A 13,154-nucleotide genomic window follows, 5' to 3' on the forward strand; every position below is an offset into this window, starting at 1 on the left:
GGCCAAAAGCTTTTAGCTAGCCATGGGGAACCTGCTGAAGACGTGACTTCCTACATGCAAGTTGTGGGCGCCCTACAATACCACACGTTGACCCGACCAAAAATTGCATATTCGGTCAATCAACTTTGCCACAAATTGGGCTAGAGACTCCACAGATCGACAATCAACTACATGGTACAATATATTTTTTGGTCAGTGCCTTGTGTCTTGATGTGCTAAGAAACAAAGTGTAGTCTCTCAGTCTAGTACTAAGTTTGAATAACGGGCACTTGCAATGGTGGTGATTGAATTATACTGGATACGGATGTTACTAAAAGACCTTCACGTTCCATTGCTTTCTCCTTCCACTGTATGGTGTGATAACCAGAGTGCTCTTGCTCTTGCAACTAATCCCGTCTATCATGTTCGTACAAAGCATATAGAGGTTGATTTTCATTTTATCCGTGAAAAAGTTAGTAATGGCAATGTGAAACTCTACTATATTTCCACCTTGGATCAGATTGATGAGCTTTTCACCAAAAGATTGTCGTTTGCTCGATTCCAAATGTTGCGTGACAAGCTCATGGTGTGTGATCTCCCCATTCACTTGCGCGGCGCGGGGGAGGGGTGGGGGGTGTAAAGCAACCAACTAACGTCGAGTTGTCTAACGTCAATAACTCCATAATTACAGGCTCCACGATTGACATCTCCACAATAGCAGATGCGGATTGACTATTCTAAGAATTGTTCTGTACATACCTTATTTGTTCTAAGCCTTGTGTATAAAGTTTCCTTATATATATCTTGACATAAATGTAATGTATCTATATATAATAAAATTCAAATGCTATGACAAATTGTCAAAGCAGGTTTACTTTCATATAGTTTCACAAAAACCAACCCAGATTTTTTTATTCTCATCCATTTAGCCTTTCAAATGTAAATAGATATTTTCCATTCAATCCAACATTGCTGAAAATTCATCATCACATATACAACAGTTATAACATTTTTTTTACTTCAGTTTTCTGATTGCTCTCTTACAAATGAAATCTAATATTTACATGAACCACATTGTCCATGTCAAATCAATCTTCGAACTCATCCATGTACTACTTTGATAGCTTCTGCACTCGAAAGACAGATTCAGCAGCTCATCAACATACATCCTCTAGGTCTAGAAGCATACATCCTCCTCAACATAGATCCTTCTAGGTCTGGGAACTAACCTGAAAAATTCGATTGAGAATCCATCAAGGAATGAATTTTCTTCTTTCATTTACCACTCCTGTTGTTCACCACCAACGCTGAAAAATTAACAAGAATGATAATCTTAGGAACTAACCATAATCAGGATATGATTGTATAATCTTAGGAACTAAGTATATAACATAAAAATTGAAAAGAAAAATGCATGCTAATGCACAATGTAGCACTTCTCACATTTTTTTATGTTTTAAAGCACAATTTTGTCCACCATGAAGATGACGAGGAGTGTGGAATTTCTGTGGGTGCCATATCGAATTCCCGATCTAAGATGTTCTTCAACATCGGGTCTGCATCTTTTCGACACTGCTCTGTAAGTAGTTGGCATCCTCGAATACACAAATGACGTAATTCGGGTGAAAGACCGTCCTCTGGGAAGGCCTGGAGCTCAGGGCAGTTCTCAACGTAAAGATCATGGAGAGATGTCAGATTCTTAAGTGCGTCCTTTGGGCCAAATGACTTGAGCCTTGCACACGAGGCGATACTCAAATATCCAAGAGTATTGGGGAGCCCTTCAGCAGGCAATGTTTCAAGCTTGGGACAATTCCGAAGGGACAGTAGTTTGAGAGAGGTGAAACTCTGGAACAAGGTGTTTTCTTGATTGGACAGCCATTCAAGATCCTCGCAGTCACGGATGTAGAGTGCTTTAAGGTGTGGAAGACTGGGCCATTTGGTAAGAGAGTTCATGTTTGAGATGTTTGAAATGACCAATGATTCTAAACATATGGAGCTAGATATCATTCCCAACAATGTCTCGTCATGGCATCGATCCAATGCTAGATTCAAAACTTTCAGGCCTTGCAGGACAGTCAACGACCTGCACCCAATTATCTCCAATCTCCGTAAATAGAGATTCGTTGGCAGCTCTCGCAGCTCAGGGCAATTGACAATTTTAAAGAACCAGACCACGCTGCGCATTGAAGAAGCGCTGAACTCTGAAGAAGCAGGGATTGTCCACAAGTGTAGAACAGGATTGTCCACAAGTGTAATAATTTGCAGTTGGGCTAATGGAATAGCATCCAATGATTCACATTTTTTTATCTTCAAAACACTTAGGTTACGGAAGAAGCAGGGCAACTTCCTGAGCTTGGGACAGCCACTGATGTTAAGCTTTTCGAGGGATGGATAACTCTCCCCAGACCATTCCTCCAATTCCTGCATATTCTTGAGGCGGAGTTCTGCAAGTTTGGGTAGCTTGTCGAGAGAAAGGATTTTTGTTCTTGTGCAATAACTCAAGGAAATAGAAACCAAGTTCTTGAGTAGCCCATTTCTCATCCAAGTTGGAAATTCGTTGCCCCTATAGTGACAAATTACGAGCTCTTTGACATTTAAGTGAGGTTGCAGGTCTTCAAGAAGTGCGTCTCTGTCCCCCGCTTCATCTACATTTGAGCCATTGCTCCACACACATTCCAGCTTCTGAACCATTTTTTTTTCATTCAAGTTAGCCTCTCTTGGATTCACAGCATTCTCGAGCTTTGTGATGCGCAGCGTTCCTGTAAGATACACCATATTCTTCAGTTCCTCGATTCGGTGTCCAGGATTGCGGCCAACCTCAAAGGTGTGCAAATTGTGCAGACTGGTCAATTGCCCCATTTTTGGTGGAAATATGGAGATCTTGTTCCAGAACATTTCGTCCAGCTCCAGATGCCTCAAGTTAACTAGAGCTCCAAGCATGCTGGGCAATCTGAAAAGCCAAGGGCAACCTAAGAGTTTCAGTGTCTGCAAATTGATGAGTTTGCATATCGATTCTGGAAGCTCTCTGATATCAGTTTTTGAAAGGTCGAGGTAGCGCAACTCCTTCAAATTTTCAATTGATTTTGGCAATGCCAGAATTGTGCTTGAACTGAGGTCAAGAACTCGCAAATATCTCAGTGAACTCGATATTTTGTCAAGGACCTGATCAAAAGTTTTCGGGTGTTCAACTGGAAATAGAAGCGTACGTAGACTCTTCGATCTTTCAATTATCTCCAAAGCAGGCTGCTCGACATCTTTACATAAGATAGATACATGACGAGATTCTTTAGGCACATGGCTTGGTTTCTCATCCTTCACGTGGAAACATAGGGGCTTGGAGACTGATATTGCCAAGTCATGAATAAGATCATGCATCCTAAATTTTGTCTTGTCTTCACTTGAGCATTCAAAGAAGAACATGTTTAGCAAATTGTTAAAGTATCTGCTTCCTATTTCCTCTTTCTCGATTTCATTACGCTCAATGAAGTCTTCCGCCATCCATAATTTGATCAGGTCATTCTTATCAAATACATAGGCCTTCGGAAATAAGGAACAGTATTCGAAGCACCGCTTCAGATTGGAAGAAAGACGATCATAAGACACTTTGAGAACAGGCAGAATATTGTTGTCTTTATCTAGTTCCTTCGAGATCCTGATCCATTCTTGAACATCAACATTTCTACGTAAAAGACCTCCTATATGTCGGACAGCCAAAGGCAAACCTTTGCAGTTTTTTACAATTTCTTTTCCATATGCTTCTAGATCTTCACGTGCGTCGGCCGTTGAACTACCTACATGAAATACAAGTTTTTCAAACAACGACCAAGATTCATCTTCATTGAAACATGGTAGATTATAGGGGGCTTTTGCACCCATCAACCTGGAAACAGTTGAGAGTCGGCTAGTTACCAGAACCCTACTTCCCTTGCCCCCTCGACTTAAGACGTTTTCCAGCTTCTGCCATTCTGTATCCTCCACAATCCAGATATCATCTAGAACAAGTAAAAATGTCTTATCAGCCAAGATATCTGCAACTTGGAGTTGCAGTTGGGCCAAGGAGAAGCCGATATCGTGACCGTTACTCTGGGATAATACGATCTCTTTGAGAATTCCGGATACGTCTAAACTACCCGAGACAGAAACCCAAGTTTTAATTGTGAAATATTTAGATATCCTGTCGTCCACATAGACAAGTTGAGCAAGAGTAGTTTTACCCAGACCACCCATTGCCTCAATGGGAATGACAACAAAGTTTTCCCCTGCACTGGTTTCTCCAGTAGCAGGTACCAGCAATTTTACTATCTCCTCTTTTTCTTTCTCCCTACCAACAACTAAATTGTTTGGAAGAGGACCAGTTTGCTGCTGGGGATTTTCAGGCACAGCTAGCCTTCCAGCAGGATGGCACTCGTAATTCTCTTTGGAAATCTTATCTAGCCTTGCCACAATATCTTTTAGCTCACGCGATACACGGCAGTTAAATAACTTATTTGCAATACAAGGAGGAAGGAGTTTATATACCTGCTTCTTTCCCGACCGCAGGTTATATTCTGTCATCCAAGAGTCCAACAAACCTTGTGCATCAGTAACCGCTACTTTAACATTATCAAGCCAATTCCTCATCGAGTGGGAGGTCGAAGAACCCGGTGGATTTTCTTCCACATCTTTAAGCGAGGCTAGAATTTTTCTCAGTAAATTGTCCATAGTTTCTATCTCTTGTTTGACACCATAGACTTCGAGATACTTATCCGTGAGAAAAGAAGACAACTTCACTAGAACGATCGTGACCATAGGACTGACAAGGAGTGAAACAGGGTCGGCCATGTAGCTAATTTGCTCTAAGCTAGAAAATCCGGGACCCAAATTATAGAAGATCAGATAAAAATGGTTTCAGAAGGAAAGAAAACAGAATTGAATACGATTCAAGAAAGGTATGATAGACCTGATGGTTTTCTGATCAAAGAGGAAGGACTGGTAATGAAACAAGATCTAGTTTGCTCCTTTTAAGTTCACGTATATAGGCGAGATGCAAGAGATTATAGATGTCTTCTGCAGAGAAGTTTCTGATCTGCTGATTTTCTTTTCTTCGTTTTCTCTAATCTAATTATTATAATTTTTTTAAAATTTTATATAAAATAAAATAAATAATTTTATTTTATTAAATTTTAAAATAAAAATAATATTAAAATATATATATTATAATAATTTTTTATTTAATTTTTTAATTTTAATCTTAATTCTTTTAATCTTATCTACAAAAATATACAAGATTTTAAGAATAAATTTGAATAGACAGTTTAGATGAAATAAAATAAAATTTTTTAATAAAATTTTTTAAATTAAAAATAAAATAAAATAATTTATAAAAATATATATTTAAATAATAAGATATTTTTAAAATTTAAACGTTGAAATATTATATTTAGATAACAAAAAACTACTGATCAGTATAATTTCATATGAGATATTTTGATCTGAACTGACTATCAAAATTAAAGACGTAGCGGTAGTCCCACTGCTATTTGAATTTTGAGGGCTCCCAAGCTTAGAAAGGGTCAGATACTTTGTACGTGGTCAGCAACTGTTCTTAATTTCACATGGCTACAGATGATGCATTGCACGACCAATTACTATGTAGGACCGAGGCAGGACCATGTATTGTTTGGTATGTCTCTGTTTTAGGTTTATAAATTGGATAGCTATAGGATTACGATTCTCTTATTATTTATTTATTATTTATAGCATATTTAAAGTTTTTTTTATTATTTTTAAGTATTTTTTTAAACATTTTTAATCATTAAAAAAATTAAAAAATATATAATTTAATTAAATATTAAAAATTAAAAAAATCAAATATAAAAAAATAGTAAAAAATTAGTAAGTAAATAATAATCTATCATTATTCTTATAAATTTATTTCCACCTAATTACTTGATTGATTAGATATTTCACCGTTGCAAAGACTTACAAAATGCGGTCTTTCTTAGAGTTCGTTTAAGATCTTATGATACACAAAATTTTCATTTGAAATCATTTTATCACATTATATCTTATTTTTAATATAATTTAAATACAAAATTTTTAAATTAATTATTATAATTTTTTCAAACTAATCATTACAACTTTCAAACTTTTCAATAAAACAATTTCAACCTTTTCAAATTCTCAAATAAAAATAATATTATAAAATTATATTTTTATAATATTTCAACTTTATAATATTTCTTATTCAATTTTTTTTTCACTTCTTTTCCAAAAACCAATTAATACTCAACTCAAATTATCTCACTACTATTCACTATCTTATTAAGATTAAAATTTTTATTTCATCTCACTCCCCAAACCAATCCTTACCACCCTCATAATGATATAAGTGCGTGAGACCTAGTCAGAAATTTTGGATTTGAGATAACTTGTGAATAATAATGAAATAGTTTATAAATCGTAGTAAAATAGTTTGAGTTAAAATGTTTTATTGAGTTTTAAAAAATGAGATAAGAAAATTTGAATAAAGATATTATAAGTTAAAATATTGCTAAAAAATATATCTTTTAATGTATTTTTTTTTAATGAAATTTAAAAAAGTTGAATTACTTTTTAGAAATGTTAGTATGCCGCCTGAGTTTGTCCTTTCAATTTGACCGTTGGTGTATTTTATTCTATTTTTAATTTATTTTACTTAATAATTAAGAAAATGACTTTAAGTGTATTGGTGTATTTTTTTTTATATTTAAATATGTTTAAAAAAATATGAAAATAAAAAAAAGGAAAAAATAAAAAGACAAATTTGTGCAACCTGCATGCCTAGCAGTCATTTCTAGGCAGCAGCCTAGCACTGCTCATTGTTTTTATCTTTTATTTAAAAGTTTAAAAAAAATTATAATGATAAGGTAATAATTAAATAAAAAATTGAAGATTTGAAATTAAAAATTCTTTAAATTTAATAAATATTTAAAAAATAATTGATATAAAATGATTTGTGTTCCAAATAAAGTCTAAGTTTTGCAAATGGTGACTTATGTAATCAATCACATCAAGTAAACATGTGGAAATAAATTTACGTTTGGGTAGCGAAGGTATCTCAACACTTTTCAAGTATTCTCGTACCGATAAAAATACTCCACATGCCAAGCATAGTGAACCATCTTCGTACCAAGGTCTCTCCAAAGTCTCTTAACTATAATATATATCACTATTATATATAAATAAAATCATCATTAAAAAAAATCAATTATTGATGGGCCCCACACCTTTTTCAATTATCTATTAAAAAGTCAACAACTCAACATACTTCATACATCCAAACAACTCAAAATACTCTCAATGAGACCCACAAACTCACTTCAATCTCTACTTATAACTATTCACAAATATTCTCAACACTTCTCAGGTATTCTTACTACCCAAACGTAGACGAATGATGCTACTGGAGATGTCCAACCCAATACTCCCAACCGATAACTGCAATTAAAGATTTTTTTATTCAAATATTTTTTTTTGAAAAAAATATACATAAATTTAATAATATTCAGTTTCTTAATCATTAAAAAAATAAAAATAAAAATAATCTATCAAAAGTATTGGTCCTTCATCTATTCAAAATAAATTTACTATAAATTTATAAGAGTCATGCTAGGGTGCCGCTTAGCAGTGATCGCTGGTCGTACCTTTATGCCAAATTCTCATTTTCATCTTTTTTTCTTATTCATATTTTTAATATTTAAAAAAAAAAAAAAAATCAATACACTAATAGTCACTACTTTAATTAGTAATTAAAGAAAAAATGTAAAATAAAATAAAATAAAATAAATGCATGAGCAGTCAAAATGAGGGCCAAAATGGGCGGCATAATAGCATTATTCAATTTATAAACTTAAAGCGGAGACCTACCAAACAATATGGTCCTGCCTCGGTCCTACATAGTAATTGGTCGTGTAGTGCATCTTCTGTAATCATGTGAAATTAAGAATAACTGCTCCCGAATAATGCTAGATATAGTTATAAGGTGTGTAAATTTCATGCACTCCACTTGAAATGTAGAAAATAAAGAGAGTTGAACATACAGATTTACGTGGTTCGGCACTAAGCCTACGTCCATGGGGGTTTGGGGAGGGAAGATTCCATTGTAATAAGCTTGTTTACAATCTCTCATAGCCTCTCATTTCTCATTGTACAATGGAAGTTGTAGAGCTATTTGCTGGAGAAGAAGTTTTCTCTGGAGCCGATGGAAACAATTGAGAGTCGGCTAGTTACTAGAACCCTACTTCCCTTGCCCCCTCCACTTAAGAGGTTTTCCAGCTCTTGCCATTATGGATCACCATTAATCTAGATATCATCTAGAACTAATACAAATTTCTTACGAGCCAAGATATCTACAACTCGGGTTTGTAGTAGGTCCAAGGAGAAAGCCGACATCGCGATCGTTATTATGGGATAGTACAATCTATTTCAAAATTTGGTTCGAGTCAAAATTATTCCCGGCAAAAACCCAAATCTTAATTTTGAAATAACTAGATATCCTGTTGTCTGTGTAGACAAGTCGAGCAAGAGTAGTTTTACCCACACTAACAATTTTTTTTAAGAAGAGAACGGTACTCCAATTTTATTCATAACCCTCACTTATGGCAGAGGAATACCGTGGTTACAACCATAATATCGGGGGTTACATATAATCATAAAATCCAAACCCAGATATAAAAAAAATTATTATAATCACTCTAATTATTACACAAAGAGTGACATCAATGTTTTCCTCTGCACTGGTTTCTCCAATTTCAAATACCAACAATTTTACCATGTCCTTTGTTTCTTTCTCCCTACCAACAACTAAATTTGTTGAATACATGTTTCCTGACACTCTCGATCTCCTGCAACCAAAGGGTAAGAAGGCTTGGGGGTGGAGAAGGGGAACCTCCGATACCTAAGTTAGCAAAGGAAGGAGTAATCTCAAAACCAATTAATGTTCTACTTTGTTTACGTACCTGGTCCCATTAAATAGACATTTTGCCTTCTTCTCATCCTTCGGATTTAACCACCTTATCTGTCATTTGAAGCTTGAATTCCTGTCTCTCAGAGTTATCTATTTGTTTTGAGTGGATAGATACCCTTAACCGTGCTAGGATAGTTGGCGGGAACTCTCTTTATCAATTTAGCTTCAACCACATCGGGTTAGATAGATATCTCGACCTCATGTGTCTTGCTAGGCCGTGGAGGGCCAGGCCCAAGTAAACAACCTATAGGCCTTTGGGAGTATTGGAGCCCTTCCAGTTACCTCACGAAGTCTCATGGCATATTGTGCAATGAGACTTTAATATTAGGTGTTCTAAGGTTCTCGATGGATTTACCTTATTCTCTTTAGGTTATCGTGTCGTGCGGTTATCTCTTTGAGTCACAAGAACGGTGTTGGTTTTATAATTGCTGCTATTTATGAGGTTAAGCTTTGGGCCTCAAGATTTGAGCCCAACGTCTCGTGTACTTTCTTCAGCTACCCCGCGAGTCTTCTCCAAGCACGAAGAGCTTTTAAGGTGACATCGGTGAATTTTAGAATTATGCGTCATGATTCCCCATGATTTTTGTCAGAAACCGATACGCTTCCCTTTGTCTTTTGCTTGTAAGCAGCTACCCTTGTTTCAGCATTTTCCCTTTTTCATTCGAGAAGATCTAGATGCTCTTCCAACTTCCTTTCGTTCTCATGATCGTCGAAATGGAGCCTTCTGTGACGTAGTACCCCCCACTTTTACTGGTATCATGACTTCGGTTCTATATGCTAAGGCAAAAGGAGTTTCACCTGTCGATGTCTTGAATGTTTTCCTGTATGCCCAGAGTATCATGGGGAGCCCATCTGCCCATGTCCCTTTCCTTTCGCCAACCTTCTTCTTCAGTAGTCCAACTATAGTTTTAGTGGTTGCTTTGACTTGCCCGTTCACCTGCAAGTGTCCATGAGATGAATGCTTGACTTTAATCCCCAACTCTGCACACCACCTGCGATAATGCTCCGAATCGAATTGCTTGCCATTGTCAGAGAAAATGCTTTGTGGAATCCCGAATCTGCCCACGATCGCCTTCCAGATGAACTTCGTCACGTCTTGAGCTGTCACTGTCACCATTGCTCAGCTTCAATACTCCCAATACGTTAAAGGGCTCCAATACTCTCAAAGGCCCATAGGGTGTTTAACTTGGCCTGGCCCTTCGGGGCCTAGCAAGACACCTGGGGCCTAGCAAGACTCCTGAGGCCTAGATACCGATCTAACCCGATAGTGTTCAAGCTAAATTGATAAAGAGAGTTCCTGCCAACTATCCTGGCACAATTAAGGGTATCTATTCACTCAAAAGAGATATATAACTCTGAGAGACGGAAATTAATGTTTCAAACGATAGATAAGGTGGTTAAACTTGAAGGATCAGAAGAAGGCAAAATGTCTATTTAAATGGATCAGGTATGTAAACAAAGCAGAACATTAATTGGTTTTAAGATTCCTCCTTCCATTGCTAATTTAGATATCGGAGGTTCCCCTTCTCCACCCCTAAGCCTTCTTACCCTTTGATTGCAGGAGATCGAGAGTCAGGCAGTGAAACACGTTCTTAATAGTTGGCGTCGTCTGTGGGATCTTTATGTCTCACAATCAGCGTGCTTTTCACATGCCCACCAATACTCGGGCTCAGGCAACTAGAGATCAGGAGGAGACTTAACGAAACACGAAGGGAAGACTTGAAGAAATGGAAGAAATTGTGAAGAAACTTACCACGGTGGTAGACTCGCTGCGAAAGGAGAACGAGATCCTCAAGGCGTGGAATAGACTGTCGAGAGAGGATGCAACACCCAGTTAGGCTAACAGGGTGGAAGTGGAGGCAAATAGCGTGGACGCTGGTAAAGGCCACCAGGAGGATGAGGATAGGAAGAAGTGCACCATGACTTGCATAGCTTGATGGATAAATATGAAGAAATGGCAAAAAAGATAGGGACATCGTCGTCGGTTGACCAATTGTTAAACAACACCAACTTACCCTACACATCAGAGATCATGGTGGTACCACTTCCACCAATATTGAAAGTCCCATCAATAGACATGTACGACGGCTCCAAGGATCCGGTGGAACATTTAGAGACTTTCAAGGCCCATATGACTCTTGATGGGTTCTTGGGAGAGACTGCGTGCAGAGCTTTTCCTTTGACACTAAAGGGAGCAGCTAGAGGATGGTTCGGGGCACTGCGGTTAGGATCCATTGAGAATTTTGAAGAATTTGGCAGGCAGTTCATCACCCAATTTATGGCCAGTTAGTGGAGGAGGCGATCAACGGCATACTTGTTGACAGTGAAGCAGATGGAAGAGGAGAGCCTGAAGGCATACTTGGCGTGGTTCAATAAGGAAAGAATGACGGCTGATGGCCAGGATGAAAATATCATGTCGGCTACATTGCTCGGGGGAATATGGCCGAGGTGCCCTTTCATGACTGAATTGGTAAGGAAGACCCCATCCACTTTACAAGAGTTTATGGATCGGGCAGACGAATTTGTGAATGTTGAAGATACGCTGATTGCCCTCACCAACAAATCGAGGCGAAAAGAGGAGAATGTGTAGAGGGAGGGCCCTAAGAAGACTCAAGAAAGTAGCCAAAGACTAAGGAAGAGCCAATACTAGAAAAAGCGAGAAACATGGAGGTATAATAGTGGTCACGTGCACTATTCCAGTGTACTAGACCAGGGTGAAACAAAAGAGAGTAGGCGTGATGAAGACCGCAGGTGGCGGCAACAAAGGTATTATGCGTACCACAACGCTAATGGCCATCGAGCAGAGGATAGACGGTTAGAACGCATCGTGACCGAGAACACATATCCGCTGCAGAGCTGGAATGACAAGAAGTGAGAGCACAAGGATAGACAGAGTGAGAGCCCTAGGAGGAGATCGCCTAAAAGGGAGAGAAGGTCGCAAGAACCAAGTGGCTAGCGGCTTAGGCAAGAGGCCGATAGATAGAGGCCACCTCTGGGAGAAACTCATACCATAACTGGTGGATATGTGTGAGGTGGACCAACCTCGTCGGGGAGAAAGGCTTATGCAAGATGGGCGAGATACAAATAAGTTTACAATGTAGAGAGGCCTGTTAAGTAGGCACGGATGTAGAACTCGCCCCCAATCTTCTTTAGTGAGGATGATTCTAGGGGGTGGTGTACCCCCATGATGATGCGATAGTGTTGACAATGATGGTCGCGAATTATACGACAAGAAAGATATTGATAGATAACGCGAGCTCGACATACATCCTGTTCTGAGATGCTTTCATGAGTATGGGTTTAAATGCTAGCCAACTTCGCCTAGCACCAACCACACTGAAGCGATTCACGGGAGACACAGTCCAACCCATGGGGTCCATCACACTGCCGATGTCAGTGGGAACTGACCCTTGCATCGCCACCAACATGATTGAGTTCTTGGTGGCCAGAACTCAATCGTCATACAATGCCATCATAGGCCGGCCAACATTGAATTCTTTGAAAACAATCACATCAACTTTTCATTTGAAGGTGAAGTTTCCAACGCCGTCGAGAGTTAGCGAGCTACATGGAGAACAGGTACTCACCCAAGAGTGTTATGTGTAGGAGTTAAAAAGAGGAGAGCGAGACGTAAAATTAGTAAAGTCGCGAGAACATGGCAAGAGAGTCTGCCTACCACCTCCACCAACAGTTTTCATGACGGAAGTAGAAACGAGGGACAAGGAAGCATTGAGACAAGGAGAAGCCGATGAACCGTTGGAACTTGTGTCTTTCAATCCAGCCCAGCGGGGCAGCCCTGTAAGGATCGGGACAACGATGGCAAAGGAGGAAAGAGATCGCTTGATGCAGCTTCTTTTCTAGCACAAAGACGTTTTCACATGGAATCACCAAGATATGCCGGGAATCAATAAAGAAGTGATGGATCATCAGCTGAATGTTAATCCAGACATGAGGCCTGTGAAGTAAAAGAAGAGAAATTTCAGTGCAAAAAATTATAAGGCTATGGCAGAAGAAGTGGATCGTCTGAAAGCGGTGTTCATCGGGAAGACTTAGTATCCAGAATGGCTATCAAATGTTGTCCTAGCGAAGAAATCTAACGGCAAATGGTGAATGTGCGTCGATTTCACGGACCTAAACAAAGCATGACCAAAAGATAGTTTTCCACTCCCCAGGATAGATTTGATAGTCG

The 13,154-nt window shown here is 38.3% G+C and overlaps 1 protein-coding gene across 7 annotated transcripts in view; it reads right to left on the minus strand.

Moving 5' to 3' along the window:
• Positions 1–864: 864 nt before the first annotated feature.
• LOC108994083 (putative disease resistance protein At3g14460) overlaps positions 865–13,154 on the minus strand; it is a 37,896-nt gene continuing 25,606 nt past the window's right edge. For 4 of the 7 annotated variants that reach the window (XR_004797975.1, XR_004797973.1, XR_004797974.1 and 1 more), the window contains one exon: positions 902–1,286. Coding sequence is in view for 1 of the 7 variants with exons in the window: in XM_018969069.2 (XP_018824614.1) it covers positions 1,429–4,800 (3,372 nt within the window). In the remaining 6 variants the exon portion in view is untranslated. Of the gene's footprint in view, positions 1,287–1,422; positions 5,042–7,337; positions 7,438–13,154 lie in introns of those variants that run through there. The other 3 variants (XR_004797978.1, XR_004797976.1, XM_018969069.2) reach the window with 2 other exon arrangements.

The sequence above is a fragment of the Juglans regia genome, chromosome 13 (assembly GCF_001411555.2).
Source record: "Juglans regia cultivar Chandler chromosome 13, Walnut 2.0, whole genome shotgun sequence".
Taxonomy (NCBI): Eukaryota; Viridiplantae; Streptophyta; class Magnoliopsida; order Fagales; family Juglandaceae; genus Juglans; species Juglans regia.